The following is a 14085-nucleotide window of genomic DNA, read 5'->3' as shown; positions in this document are numbered from 1 at the left end:
GAGGACATTTCTTATTCTCACCCTCACCAAAGTCACCACAGGAACACAATCCTTAAGTCACATATTTGTGTAGCCTCAGAAGCCTATGGCAAGTTCAGGAACAAGATAAACATCAGCCTGAACACTGCACTGCCTGGTGAATACACAGCAGCCAGGCTGACCACAAAGGTATGCGCCCTGTCTGCTCCCCAGAATGGTAGAGACATTTCTATCCTACCGTCAGCAAGTAGCTTGCAGGAGAGGGCATCATCAAGGTCTCGGGCAGTTGATGGGTCAATGGTGAAGATACAGTCTTTTCTAGGAAAGATTGAAGATATAATTAGTGATGCCGCAAGTAATAGAAACTTTACCCCACTGTAGTATAGCTTTAAAGAACAGTTATTTTGAAAATGTACAAATGGTAGGCACAGGGAAGAGTAACTCCTATAATGTCTCTTTGAGGAGGAGTCTTCAGTAAAATGTGAGACTGGGGAGAGACAATGCGGGGAGACAGCAAGGCTCCATATGGTCTCTGTCTTTTTCTTCCTCTCTATAAACTGGATTTCATCCCCTCATCATCCATGCTGAAACTTTTTCCCCCTCTGGAACAACTCTCCCTGAATTCTAACATCCATTTCCATTGATTCTTCTGCTGTTACCCCTTTCTCACATCTGTCCTCCCCAACCCCAAAAATCCTCTCTACTTCTTCTTGACCATGAACAGGAATAGGTGTGAGAAGGTGGAAGTGAGGCAGCATCCATGAATAAGGCTGCCCAAGAAGAGCTGTCTGACAACAGGGACAAGTCTCTGGTAAACAACTCTCCAATCATCAGTTCTTACTTTTGCTTCCCTCTTCCTCAGTGGTTCATGGGAACCTATCCTTCAAGGATCTATTTGAGGAAAATTTAGTGCTTCTATCTTCCAAAAAAAGGGGTGTGTTAAAAAATAAGTCACCTAACTTGTTATGATATGGGGCAGGGGACCCAAGAATAAGTTTTGTAAAAAAAACTTTAGGCCATACAGTTAGCTGTAATACAATTCTACCTGAAAATTCCCTAATCACAGTTTGTTTCCATGAACAATTGTATACCTCACCCAAGCTCATATCATCAAGTATACCCTCTGTCCATTTATCTTCACAAACTATCCCTATGCAATTCCACTCTTACTCTGTGAAGCCTGCAGCCACTCTCTTTTTGCTTTAGAGTTTCTCAAATAACATGCCTCACCCAACCCAGCCATTCCTACCAAACGGCTAAAGATCTGGGCAGAGTCTGGCCTCAATTTTCCATAACTTCTGCCCTTTCCTCCCCAGGCACTGGGCTGGAGATTGGGTGTTTAGCAGGTCACTAAAGGCTGTGTTTCAGTACTATGAACACAGGCTGCAACTCAAATGTGTGTGTTGAATGAATGAATGAATGAATGAATGCTGACAGGAAGGTGAAATTAATCCCAACACAACAGTAATGGGCTCTAAATTGGTTAGAATCTTGAACTTGATTCACAACGCAAAGGAGGAAATGTCTGCTTCTTGGTTCTTTTTGTATGCCCCATAAAAATAAGCAATATGCTTTATATGTACTGAGTATCAATAAATAGTTGTTGAACTAAAATTGAAATGTCAGACTTGGTGGTGAGAATATTTTAGTCCTTTCATTAGAAGAAGCTGGAAGAACATCCCTCTAGTCAAAATAAAAAAGAATACTCTTAGCTTGGTAGGGGACACAGTTCATTGGTTTACTTGGAGCGTTGACTAGGAAGCTATGTTTTCTTAAAATTAAATGTCTCTGGGTGACTTGACACTTTTATTTCTATGAATGAATGATAATTCCCACTAAAACATTTCCAGCCTCAAACTGACCCAGCCATATGTAACAGAGCAAAACTATAAGTCTTCAATTTTTAGTCTGTCAATGTCTTCTTTGAGAGGACCCACAAATTGTTTCTGAGAAAAATCTTAGACTAAACTGCAAACTCTCAAACGAATTCTTTTCTACTTTAAAAAAAAAATCTGCTCTTAAACCAGAAACATAAAAGTCTAAATTAAGACAACTCTGAGGAATAGTGTCCTCAGGAAAGTTTGCTGGAAAAGCATACCATCCAATTCTTGATCAAGGGTCGGCAAACTAGTTCACAAGCCAAATGGGGCCTCACCTGTTTTGAATGGCCTGAAAGCTAAGAATGGTTTTTGCATTTTTAAGTAGTTGAAAAAATCAAATAGAAGAATATTATTGCATGACATGTGAAAATTACATGAAATTCAAATTTCTGTATTCATAAATGAAGCTCTATTGAAACAGAGCCACCGTTTTTCAGTACAATGGCAGAGTTGAGTAGTTATGACAGGACTATATGCTTAAACTATATCTATCTGGCTCTCAGCAGAAAGTTTGCTGCCCCCCCCCCGTGTGTGTGTGTGTGTGTGTGTGTGTGTGTGTGTTTTATATCAAAAGTTTATTAAGGGAACTTCCAGATGAGATGCATCTTGGGCAGCGGCAAGATGAGGTAGATATCCTGTGTCTGCTGGCCCATTTTAGATCAATGTTTCCCAATGTGTCAAGTAAGTTTTCTAATTTTTAAAAAAGGTCCTGTGATTAAATCTGTTTGGTAAATGCTGGGCCAGTTTCTTAATTTTAGGACTTTTTTGTTGAATTTATTGGGGTGAGATTGGTTAATAAAATTACATAGGTTTCAGGGGTACAATTCTACAATACATCATTTGTATATTGTATAGTGTGTTCACCAACCCAAGTCAAGTATCCTTCCATCACCATTTTGTAGGACTTTGCAGAGCCTTCAATATGCTGGGATTGTACAGTTCTTGCCTAACTCTTTTGATCTTGGCACTTTTTATGGCAGAGCATCACCCAGAGGCAAGGTCCTCAGGACAGCACTCTTTGAGCAATGATGGACTGCACAGGGCTCAAGTGGAGGCCTTGTCCCACAAGCCTACCCTAAGAGACACTGCAAGAAGTCAACCAAATGGCTATACTCTTCACTGCGGGGAAGCTGATGAGAGCCCTGTCCTTTTCATCACTCAGTGTCTCTTTTATGAGGGAAGTCCATACAGTGCAAGGACTCACTCTTCTCCTGAGTTGATGGTTGGTTTGTACCTTACAGACATGTGAGTTTCATCCTTTTAGATTTCCCTCTCTACTTTGGCTGTCAGGAAGCTCAGAAAAACATTTGTGACTTGCCTCTAGAGCAGTGGTTCTCAACCTTGGCTGCACATTAAAATCACCTGGGAATCTTCTTAAAATCCTGATTTCTGGGCCTCATCCTCTGGAAATTCTGTTTCTTTGTTACTAATGTTGTGGCCCCACTCCATAACAAAGAAACAGAATTTCCAGAGGATGAAGCCCAGAAATCAGGATTTTAAGAAGATTCCCAGGTGATTCTAACGTGCAGCCAAAGTTGAGAACCACTGCTCTAGAGGATCTTGTTTGTAGTTTAAACTTTGTGAACTAATCTTTATCCTAGCTGTGCCTAATCTTTCTATGCATATATTCCTTTTGCTCCATGTCTTAATTTTTAAAAATTCACTGCACTATATGTATATCGGCAAGCTGCCTTAAATCATTTTTTAAAACCACAGGGTATAAATAAATAAATACATACATACATACATACATACGTACATACTGAGAGGATGTGAGAAGAAAAAGAGACATTCAGTATGGGCTATTAAGAAAACCAACTTCTAGCCCTGGCTGGTTTGGCTCAGTGGATAGAGCATCGGCCTGTAGAATGTGGGGTCCCGGGTTCGATTCTGGTCAAGGGCACATGCCCGGGTTGCAGGCTCAATCCCCAGTAGGGGGCGTGCAGGAGGCAGCCAATCAATGATTCTCATCCTTGATGTTTCTATCTCTCTCTCCCTCTCCCTTCCTCTCTGAAATCAATAAAAATATTTTTTTAAAGAAAACCAACTTCTAGACAAAGCTCACAGAGCTCCCGACAAGTATTTGTGCTGTATCAGTGGACTCCAATTTGTTCTCTCACTATGGAAAATTGAGAGAAGCAAGGGAACAGTGAGTGACCCTGACAAACCCCAGGCCTCAGTGCTGAGAGCCAGTGATTTAATCTGTTGTCATCGCCACAATTACGAATTAGCCATGATGTGGTGCATGAGGGCTCCTTCTGGTTGTGGGCCACAGTAGCTGGGAGCTGCTGGCCTCAGCATTTGGGAGCCCACCACCATGGGGCATTGTACTGTGCAGCTGCTACACTCTGTTAACATGCTTCGGATTTTACTGGCTCCTTTTCTGGAAGGCATTGGTCTCACAACCTGCAGGGAGCGGCCTGGCCTGCCAGCTTCTAGAACCTGTGAGACCAAATATTTAAGGAGTTCCGCAACAATGGTTAGAAAGAAGCTAGCTCTGACCCACAGAAAATAAAGTGCCAGGTGGGGGAGGGAAAGAATGAGACTCCAGTTCATGAGGCTGCAGAATTCTAATTCAGAGCAATGTTATGTAACCAAACTTCTGAAGGCACATGACTGAAGGGCTCAGTATAGCTTTTTAAAGTGACAGAAAACTTCTAATATTATTTTATACGAAGCCATTGACCCGGGAAAAGAACACATGAAGAATAAATAAAAGCCTTCTATAAGCCCTTAAGACCTGGCCAAGAATCCCAGGATATCACAAAAGCATAGAAAGAACTTCTGCTCCTCTGTCACTCACACACTCTTCCTCTGACCTTGCGTCCTCTTCCTCCTCAAGGTGCCAACATCTCCATCCACCTCCTTGCAGCTGGAACAGCTGTCTAGTCTCCACAGCAACTTTTACTCACCACTTACTTTGTCACTATTGACCTCACTGTATTTTGGCCATGGCCTGTATCACAGCACATAAATTGTTCTCCCCAAGGCAACAGTGCTGCCAGATTCATCATCTTTTTGTTGTTGTTGTTGTTAATCCTCCCCCAAGGAAATTTTTTTCCATTGATTTTTAGAGAGAGTGAACGGGAAGGGAAGGGGAGAGACAGACAGAAACATCAATGTGAGACACATCGATTGGTTGCCTCCTATACACACCCCACCTGGGACTGAGTATCTAGCCTGAAACCAAGGTATGTGCCCTTGATTGGAATTGAACCTCTGACCCTTCAATCCGCAGGCCAACACTCTAACCCAGGAGTGGGGAACGTACAGCCCACGGGCCTTATAAGGTCCAAAAAGTCATTTGGTCTGGTTCTGCCAAGGCATTCACGCTGAGTTAATTAAATTTGACCAAGTACAGCAGGTTAATTTTAAGTTAGTAATTTTTTATGGCCCGAGAATGATGTTATAAATATCCAAATGGCCCTTGGCAGAAAAAAGGTTCCCCAACCCCCCTGCTCTAACCACTGAGCAACCAGCTAGGGCCAGATTCATCATTTTAAAGCATGCATCTGGTAAAAAACCTTTAGCAACTCCTTACTGAGTAAAATAGAAAGTTGGCTTACAATTCGAAGCCTTTCAGATAGGGCCCCAACTATATTTTTCCAGTTAGACTGCATACTCCCAACATGTGTATTTTGTGCCAAACTTTTCTCTATGCCCTCTGGTCTCTGAGACATTGTTCGTTCTGTCCCTAACACGGGGACATTTCCTCACCAGTCTCCAATGTCTAAGAACTACAAGGCTTTTAAAGGCCTGGCTGCAATGCCATGTTTTTTTCTAGGGAACCTTTGTGGCTCCAGAGTGGAAGCTGCCTCTTCCTCTCTGCCCTGCCCAAACCTGTGACCTGTCTCTCTCCAGTAACACTGGTCATGGTCCCAGCATGCTGGTGGTTACTTATGGATATGTCTTATTGCAGTGACAAGGCTAGAAAATCTTCCAAGGTCTGCTGTGATATTGGCTGGTCTCTGTACCTCTTGCAGCATACTGAAGACACACATGTAATGAATAGTTGATGGATAAGTGAATGAAAAAATGACAAAAGGGCTCTCTTTAGCATTTTTCCATTCAATTTTGCCACTATGTCTTGGGAAATACATTTAGGATTAGAACTCATGACCTCTTGGCATCCAAACCTGTGGTCACACCACAGTGTTATTGTTTCCAAGGGTGTCCTTTTCTGTATTTATCCCATATTCTTTTCTCATAAAACAGGGTTTTATACACTGTGGTTCAGGAACCATTTGTAGACTAACAAAATTTATAGAGGCCCTCCTACGTCCGTGACTCTAGGTTTGTCTCCTTGCTAGCAAGCAATTCTGAGAGGATTTGGGTCAGTAGTGGTGAATGGGTGAAAAGGAATGGAAAATTTTAAGAAATAACCTTAAGAAAATAAAGAATAATTTTTTACTCGAACACTTTCTTTTTTTTCAAACACTTTCTTAGATTAGATAGTATTGGAGTTTATAAAGAAACCAGAAATTTTTATGTAAACTGCAGCAGAAAAGAATAGCTAATGAGCTAAAGCAGTGGTCGGCAAACTGCGCCTCGCGAGCCACATGTGGCTCTTTGGCCCCTTGAGTGTGGCTCTTCCACAAAATACTGACTTCCACGCATGGGCCACGAAGTTTCAATCACACTGTATGTGCGCGCCCGCACGTGGTATTTTGTGGAAGAGCAGAGCCACGTGTGGCTCGCGAGCCGCAGTTTGCCGACCACGGATAGAGGACTCCATCCATGGTAACATGTCCCTAAAGAGTGCCAAGTGGAGAGCACGGTCAAGTCAGATGTTGAATTCACCTGCACTTCCATTTCACCTTGACTTTCCTCAGGACTGGGCTGGCCTCTTCTCTTACAGGCAGAGGGAGTTGGGAACATCATTCAAATCTCAGTCTGCCCCTTGGTGTGGTGGGGCTGGGCCGTTTATTTTTTCTGGTGGCAGCTGTGGATATGGTAACACCCCTTCACTCAGTCCTATTGCCACAACAGATGTTAACAAGTCTGGCACAAATCACAGGATCTTCAGAATAGGAAAAGCCTTAGTCTATGTGAAGCAGACACAAACCCTGGTTTATCCGTCCTCTTTCCCCAAGTGATAGCCGGACACATGTGAGCCATGGAGTGACAGAGAGAAATGATGCAACGCTCTGGGCAGGCTCTTTTCATCTGAGCAGGGGTTTCCATCTAGGGTCCACAGAAGGTCTATCTTAAGCATTAGCAAAATTCTAGGCCAAATCGTTACTTTCAAAATGACAGTGATAAGACTGAATCAGAACTGACCTCCCCTGTTACATTCATTTACTCATCTCCACTGAACCTCTTTTATACTTTAAAAAAAAAAGACACTCTAGAGCAGAGGCCACAGGACAAGGGTGGTCTGGTACTGTGAGAGCCCAAGACTATGGCCCAGTCCAGGAAAGCCATGGTTTAAATTCAGAGACTATGCTACTTTCTTCCTCTCAATTTTCATTTTGAAAAATGTCAAACTTTCAGGAAAGTTGAAAGAATAACAAAATGAACATCCATATACTTCTCATCAAGATTCATCAAATGTCAATACTTTGCCATATTTGCTTTATCTTCTTCTCCTCTCTGGGTCCCTCCCTTCATTTAGCAAGCTTTTAAAAAACATCTTGAGTATTTAAAATTACACTGCAGAGATCATGATACTTTACTCCTCCATACTTTATCATGCGTTTTCTAAGAATAAGAGCATTCTTCTACAGAACCATGATACTGTTTAGTGAGTAGAATTAGAAAATACTGGGTTAAATCATATGAAATTGCTAATAGTTGACTACTTGTGGCTTAAAAATTGGCAATTTCATGTGGTTCAACTTAACATACTGCTAAAAAATCATGAGTTCATATTGACATCTCCAACTGAAATATAACAAAACTAGAGTTCTTCTTCATCTTCTCCAATTCTATATTTATATCTTCAGTCTCCCAGTAAGAACCTCAGCTACCAATAACCTCATATTCAAAGTAGTTTCAGAATTTCAATACCACTAGCATCAAAGAACTTATTAAATATAAGATGTCTTTGGAGTTTTATCCTTAGAAAACAGTCCCTAAGGGTATACAGTCAAAGTGGTCAACTATACAGTACCCCAAAGTTACTTGATTTAACTATTATTTTGGAATTTGGTGATGCTACATACTTGCTAAACATTAGAGCCATTTGTTTTTGTTTGATGTCAATTTTAAAGATTATGTTTTTACCTCCTTTTAGATTTAATTTTATTATTTAATATTTAAAACATTTAAATTGTTCAAAGTTAAAATGAGTTTTATTCTTGTCTCTGTTCTTTTACTTTGATCCTACCCATCCCCTATAAATAACTATTTTTATCATTTTCTGGTTTATCTTTTCTTTTTTTATATATGCATTATTTCTTATTTTCTCTTCTGTCCCACACAAACAGTTGAATACTATAAATTCTCTTTTGCAACTTGCTTTATTGTTATTTTCTTAACAATTAATCCTGGGAATTACTCTATCAGTTCAGGGAACAGAATCATAGAATCATCAGAGCTGAAAGTTCCTTAGAGGTCACCCTCATCTGAATCTTATGCCCCAAATGCCTACAAACCAAAGTCCATCAGGCAGGTCAGCTCATCTCTTGAATACCTGGGACAGGGGTGGTAGAATTCATTGCCACATTAGGCAGGCCATTTAATTTTAGAGAACTCTAACTATTAGAAAGTACCTTCACACTCTGAATTGAAATCCGATTCTGAGAAACTTCATAATTCAGCCCTTTGTAGCCACAAAGAATTAGTTGGCTCCCTCTTTCACCATGCAGTCCTTCAAACATGACTTTCCCTCTTCCTTGTTTTAAATTGTTTATACCTGTGTGTAGTAATTGTCACTCTTTTCATACATTTTTACTTATTTTGTATCCTGATCAAATTGAAGTTGTAGGGACCAGTGAAGCATCAGTATGAAGAAGGTATCAGAGGTCAAGAGGAAGAAGGCTAGAATTCCTTCATTAAGTATTTACTGAGCATCTACTGCTTGCTCTAGGGATGCATTTGATGATTATTATCCACTTACATTCCAGTGGGAGAGGAGATAGAAAATAAACACTGACTGCTGTGGAGGAAAAGAAAGAAACATTACAACAGAGCAAGAAGGGTTTGAAGTACTGATTACAATCACAAATAGGACAGTAAGGGCAGGCCAATGACATCTGAAGATGACTTGAAGGATTTGAGGAAGTGATCCATGGCTGTATGGGGGAAGAAAGACTTGGGCAAAAAGAAGAGTTGGCCTGGCTGGTTTGGCTCAGTGGATAGAGCGTCAGCCTGCAGACTGAAGGCTCCCAAGTTCGATTCTGGTCAAGGGCACATGCCCGGATTGTGGGCTCAATCCCCAGTCGGGGGCAGGTGTGCAGGAGGCAGCCGATCAGTGATTCTCTCTCATCATTGATGTTTCTCTTTCTCTCTCCCTTTCCCTTCCTCTCTGAAATCAATAAAAACATATTTTTGAAAAATGAAAAGAAAGAAGAAGAAGAGCTGGTGCAAAGGTCCAGAACCCATTAAGTTAGTTTCCCTGAAGGCACTGAACTATACTGGGCACAGTTGAACCAAGAGTGTTTGTATGTGGAGCAGAGATGGCTTGGCCTCTGCACGCTTTTACTTCCTGTTTTAACCTAGGCTTGCCCAAGAGAGCAAGAGCAGCTGAGTCCCAATGCATCCACAAAGTCTTTCTATCTTTTCTCAGCTCTCACTGAACATCTCTCTTTCTTTTAACCTCTAGTAGTAGGGTTTTCCTATAACCCAGATTTAAAATATCAGATTGGGGCTACTTTAAAACAGGCTATGAGAATACTAATTAATATAAATTAAATTTTAAAATTGGACAAAATGAGGTAGCAGTAAACTTCCAGAAAATACTCCCACAGAGGGATCAAATTTCTAAGCCCCTAAATATCTATATAGTGTTAAGAGTTTAAGCATGAAAAGTTCTATACAATGCACAAAATCTTCACAGAGAATAAACACATTAGAGGTCTTCAATATACGGGAAATACTTTAAAATACTTTTTTTTAATACCTCCTACAAATCACTTCTTGAGAAAATAAAATTATAATAGTGGTGGGTATTATTTTTTACTCTCATTTTGTGGATGGGGAAACTGAGGCTCAGAGAGATTAAGTAACATGCCTAAGATCACAGACCTGTAGAGCTCTGATTTAATGGGACAGGAATTCAAAAGAGTAGGTGTTAAAAGAACTGGATTAGAACAAGAAGTTTTATTTCAATGGAAGTTGACAACTTTTCTAATTACCTGTAGTTCCAAACATTATATTAAGATTTAAACATCCCAGAAACATTTTGGCAAAAAATAATAATAATAATAATTGCCAAAAATTTCTTTCAGACAAGTTTCTCTATGGTTAAGTTGGCAGTGACTTAATTTTAAGGTACCAAACCCAAATTTGACAACCTTTTACCTTCAACATGAAAATCCACATACAGAGTTCTGATATAAAACTTATTCAAAGTGGATATTCCTTAGTTTGTCAGGAAAAGTTAAGTCCCAAGTACTTTCTTTTGGAATGAATATACAAAAATAGGAAACAGTAGCTTAAAAAAAGAATATGCATAGAAATATTTTCACTTAGATATACTACACTTTTAAATTTGCTATGCAATTTCCAGAAGCGACATAGTTAATATGTAAAAATAAAACAGACATTGTAACCAAAGTTTAAGGACTTTACCAAAGACTTAAACACAATGGGGTAAAGGCCAGTATGTAACAGATTTAAATTCTAGTAGGCAGAATTAAGAACAGTTACAAAGTCAAGGAATTAACTATGTCTAGACATGGCTCCTAGATTTCTATTTGAGAAACAGTATTTTTTTTCTCATCCTTTGAATTCCCAAACTAGGAATTCAGAACCTGCTGTTGAAAGGATCATCATCCTTAATTCTCAATCCATTTATCAGGCTAAAATGCAAATGTAAGAGACGAATACATTTCAACAGCCCTGGAGCTCCAAAGAGCCTTCCAGGAACATGCTGAGCTAACTGGGGAAGGGTTAAGCCACCCCTATTTTTCAGATCTGAAAACAGTTGTTCTGATATGAGAAGAATCATTACAATGGTGCCAGCTCCCTTCTATAAAAGCTATACACGTATTTTGCACAACTGTATGATTGTTATGGCAACCATAAAAATGGAACTATCATTCTTCAAATTACACACTTCCCATACGGGATTACCTACATACATTTGTTCTTCTACATTACCCAGAATTGCTTTTCAGAAAGTGCTCTGTTTGTCCTATAGATGTTTAGGAGCAAGATGAAGTGGTCTCTTTCAAAGGGAGATTCCACAACAATGAATCTTTCAAAAGCCTAACTCTTCAAGAATTCTAGGGCTTCCTTGTCAAAGCTTTTAATCCTGTGGTCACTGGGAGGCCTCAAAATATTCCCTCTGGGAGGTAGAGGAACTGTCTGGAAAATGTATTCCCAAATGATTGTTTCTTATTAAAAGGATGATTAAAGCACCATGAATGGGCCTTAATAGACATTGCACAGTTCTGTAAAATACTGAGAACATTTACTAGAGTCTCAGTTTAGTGAGGTGAGAGACTTATTTAAGAGATACATACAAGCATTTTAGCATTTTAATTAAAATTACTGCTGAAAATAACAACTTGACTATATCAAACAATAAATCCCTAAATAAATGTAAGCTGTATTTCGGAATGACCAGGACTCATTATTATTACTTTGGCTAACATTAGAACTCTGTAGCTCTTAATAGAAAAAAAAGTGAATTCTTTCTTCTCATTAATGGGGAAAGCCACGTCTAGTCTTGTATGTCTTTTAAATATTCACTTTGGAGCCAAAATTCTGTTTTCACTATTCACAGAGTTGATTGTATAGTTTTAAAAACAACAACAACAACAAAAATCCAACCAGGCCAGTAGTGACTTCCTAATTGATTTTAATATTAAATACTTAGATTTTGAGATGAAAATGTGTTCATAATTACTGCTCCAAATAAGGCACTGAAATTCATCTAGGTTTCCTTTCTCAAAAACACAAACAACAAAACCCCCCCACAGAGTCTCCCTTTAAGGCGGGCAGGGCAAGTCAAGCTCTAATAGCAGCACCCTGGTTACCGTAAGCACTCCCTTGGCTGCAGAATGCATTGAGTGAAACACAGAGAATTACTTCTCCACTCCCACCCCATCTTCAGGAGTGACCCAGATGGCCCCATGTACAGTTTGCACCTCTTCCTGTATTTCCGGGGTCAAGTCTCCCAACATACTCCCTCTATCTCAGTCCAATCAACATCACCCAGTCCTTACCAAGCCTTGGACTGGTCCTGAACTCATAACCCCACCCTCTTTTCCTACAGAAGCTCTCCTTCTCGCCTGCCTTTCAGATGCATCAGCATTTGGCTACCAGGATGAAGTTCCTAAAACACAGCATTAATTATGCTTCTTTCTCTAAAACCTTCACTAGTTTCCAGGTATCTTGACACAACAGTCATCAGCTTGGCATTCAGACTCCTCCATGCTCTGACTATTCTTCCCTTCTTATGATACCTTCATTAACATGGGCCCTTAACAAACCAGTTCTGCTAAATGTCCTGATTTAGTGATTCATGTAGACTCATCATCTCTTCTAGACTTTATTTTCTTTGAAGGACAAAATAAGGCTCAGAGGAGTTAAGTAACTCGCCTAAGAATGTATTCCTAGTGAGTGGCAGAGGAAGTGGGGATTCAAACCAAATTTGTCTCTAAAACCTACTTCTTATATTTCAGCCCTGGGATATCAGGGTAATTTAAAATTTTCAAACTCCTGGGACAGAAAAAGAACCCAGTGGACACAGCTGTTGTAGACTGTTACCTGTCTTGACAATCCCTCTCCCAAACCAGCATGGAACCCAAACCAGGACAGACAGACCATAGGCCCAGAATTTTGAATTGGGACTGAGAATGGGAGAGGGAGATAAGGAGGGAGGCATGTGAGGAGACCAGAGGGAACGAGAAATCAGGCTCCTTCTGAGGGGCTGTGGTAGCTGTTAGGTAGCAGCCACCCCAATGAGGAGTAGGAAGGAAAAGAGGCTAGTCTGAGCGAAGGGAAGAAGGGATCAGATGTGAAGAGCAGAAGAGGTGGAGATGAAGACAGAAGCCCTTCAGGGTTTCCTGCCTTACTTCGGTCCTTGGTTCCCTGCCCTTGGGTTCTGGCAGTCACCCCAGGATCCTTTCTGCTTTGGTGAAATCAAGTGGTTTCTGTTATTTGGGACCAAAAAAGTCTTAATTAATACAACAGCTGTGAAAGTTTCCTAGAATAGCTAACTTGTGCTCTCGATGCTTTCTCATTAACAAGCCACAACAGGAGGTTAGATCGATGCTCCCACACAGCCCACTCCTGGCGGCACGGTGAGTGTCTAAGGCAGTGGTTCTCAACCTTCTGACACTTTAAATACAGTTTCTCATGTTGTGACCCAACCATAAAATTATTTTCGTTGCTACTTCATAACTGTAATGTTGCTACTGTTATGAATCGTAATGTAAATATCTGATATGCAGGATGGTCTTAGGCAACCCCTGTGAAAGGGTCGTTCGACTGCCAAAGGGGTCGCGACTCACAGGTTGAGAACCGCTGGTCTAAGGTGTGGGGAGGTAGAGGGAAGGCATGGCAGAATAGCAATATTAAGTTTCTATTTAAAAAACAAATCAACTTTAAAAAGATTGCTTTAATCATTCAAATTACACAAAGTACAGTGCTATACACCATTTTTTGGCCAGTAGTGATTTGAAGAAGGCTCTAACTTCTCTTTCCTTAATATCGAGAGGGCAGTGTATAGTATTTTTTATTGACTTGGTGTTTTGGATTGATTATCTTAAAATGTTTATTAAGGGTGTGGGTTTAAGAGGGTGAAGACAAGGAGGACGGTAGTTAAGAGCTTCCTGACTGCAGACCTGAATTCAAGACCCAGCTGTGCCCCTCTCAACATGAGACGTGGGGCAAGTGACTACATAGCCTGAGCCACAGTTTCATCTGTAAAATAAAGAGTTATTGCACAGAGTTGTTTCAATGATTAAGTAAAGTATTACATAAGTATAAAATAATTAAATGAGATAATCTATATAAAAAGATATAAAAGAAGCATTAGGTAAATGACCCATTTTGATATGTGTATATTTGTCCCATTAATAACAAAGCTAAATTTCTTTATCTTGGATATTTT

General features: G+C 40.1%; 1 protein-coding gene across 2 annotated transcripts in view; it reads right to left on the bottom strand.

Moving 5' to 3' along the window:
• The window catches only part of DIS3L2 (DIS3 like 3'-5' exoribonuclease 2), a 304502-nt gene that overhangs the window by 126026 nt on the left and 164391 nt on the right, over nt 1-14085 (bottom strand). For both annotated transcript variants that reach the window (XM_015561871.1, XM_006760425.2), the window contains one exon: nt 218-297. In XM_015561871.1, the coding sequence (XP_015417357.1) occupies nt 218-297 (80 nt within the window). The remainder of the gene's footprint in view (nt 1-217; nt 298-14085) is intronic.

Source organism: Myotis davidii, unplaced genomic scaffold (genome assembly GCF_000327345.1).
Source record: "Myotis davidii unplaced genomic scaffold, ASM32734v1 scaffold370, whole genome shotgun sequence".
Lineage (NCBI taxonomy): Eukaryota > Metazoa > Chordata > Mammalia > Chiroptera > Vespertilionidae > Myotis > Myotis davidii.
This window is presented reverse-complemented; position numbering and strand designations above follow the sequence as displayed.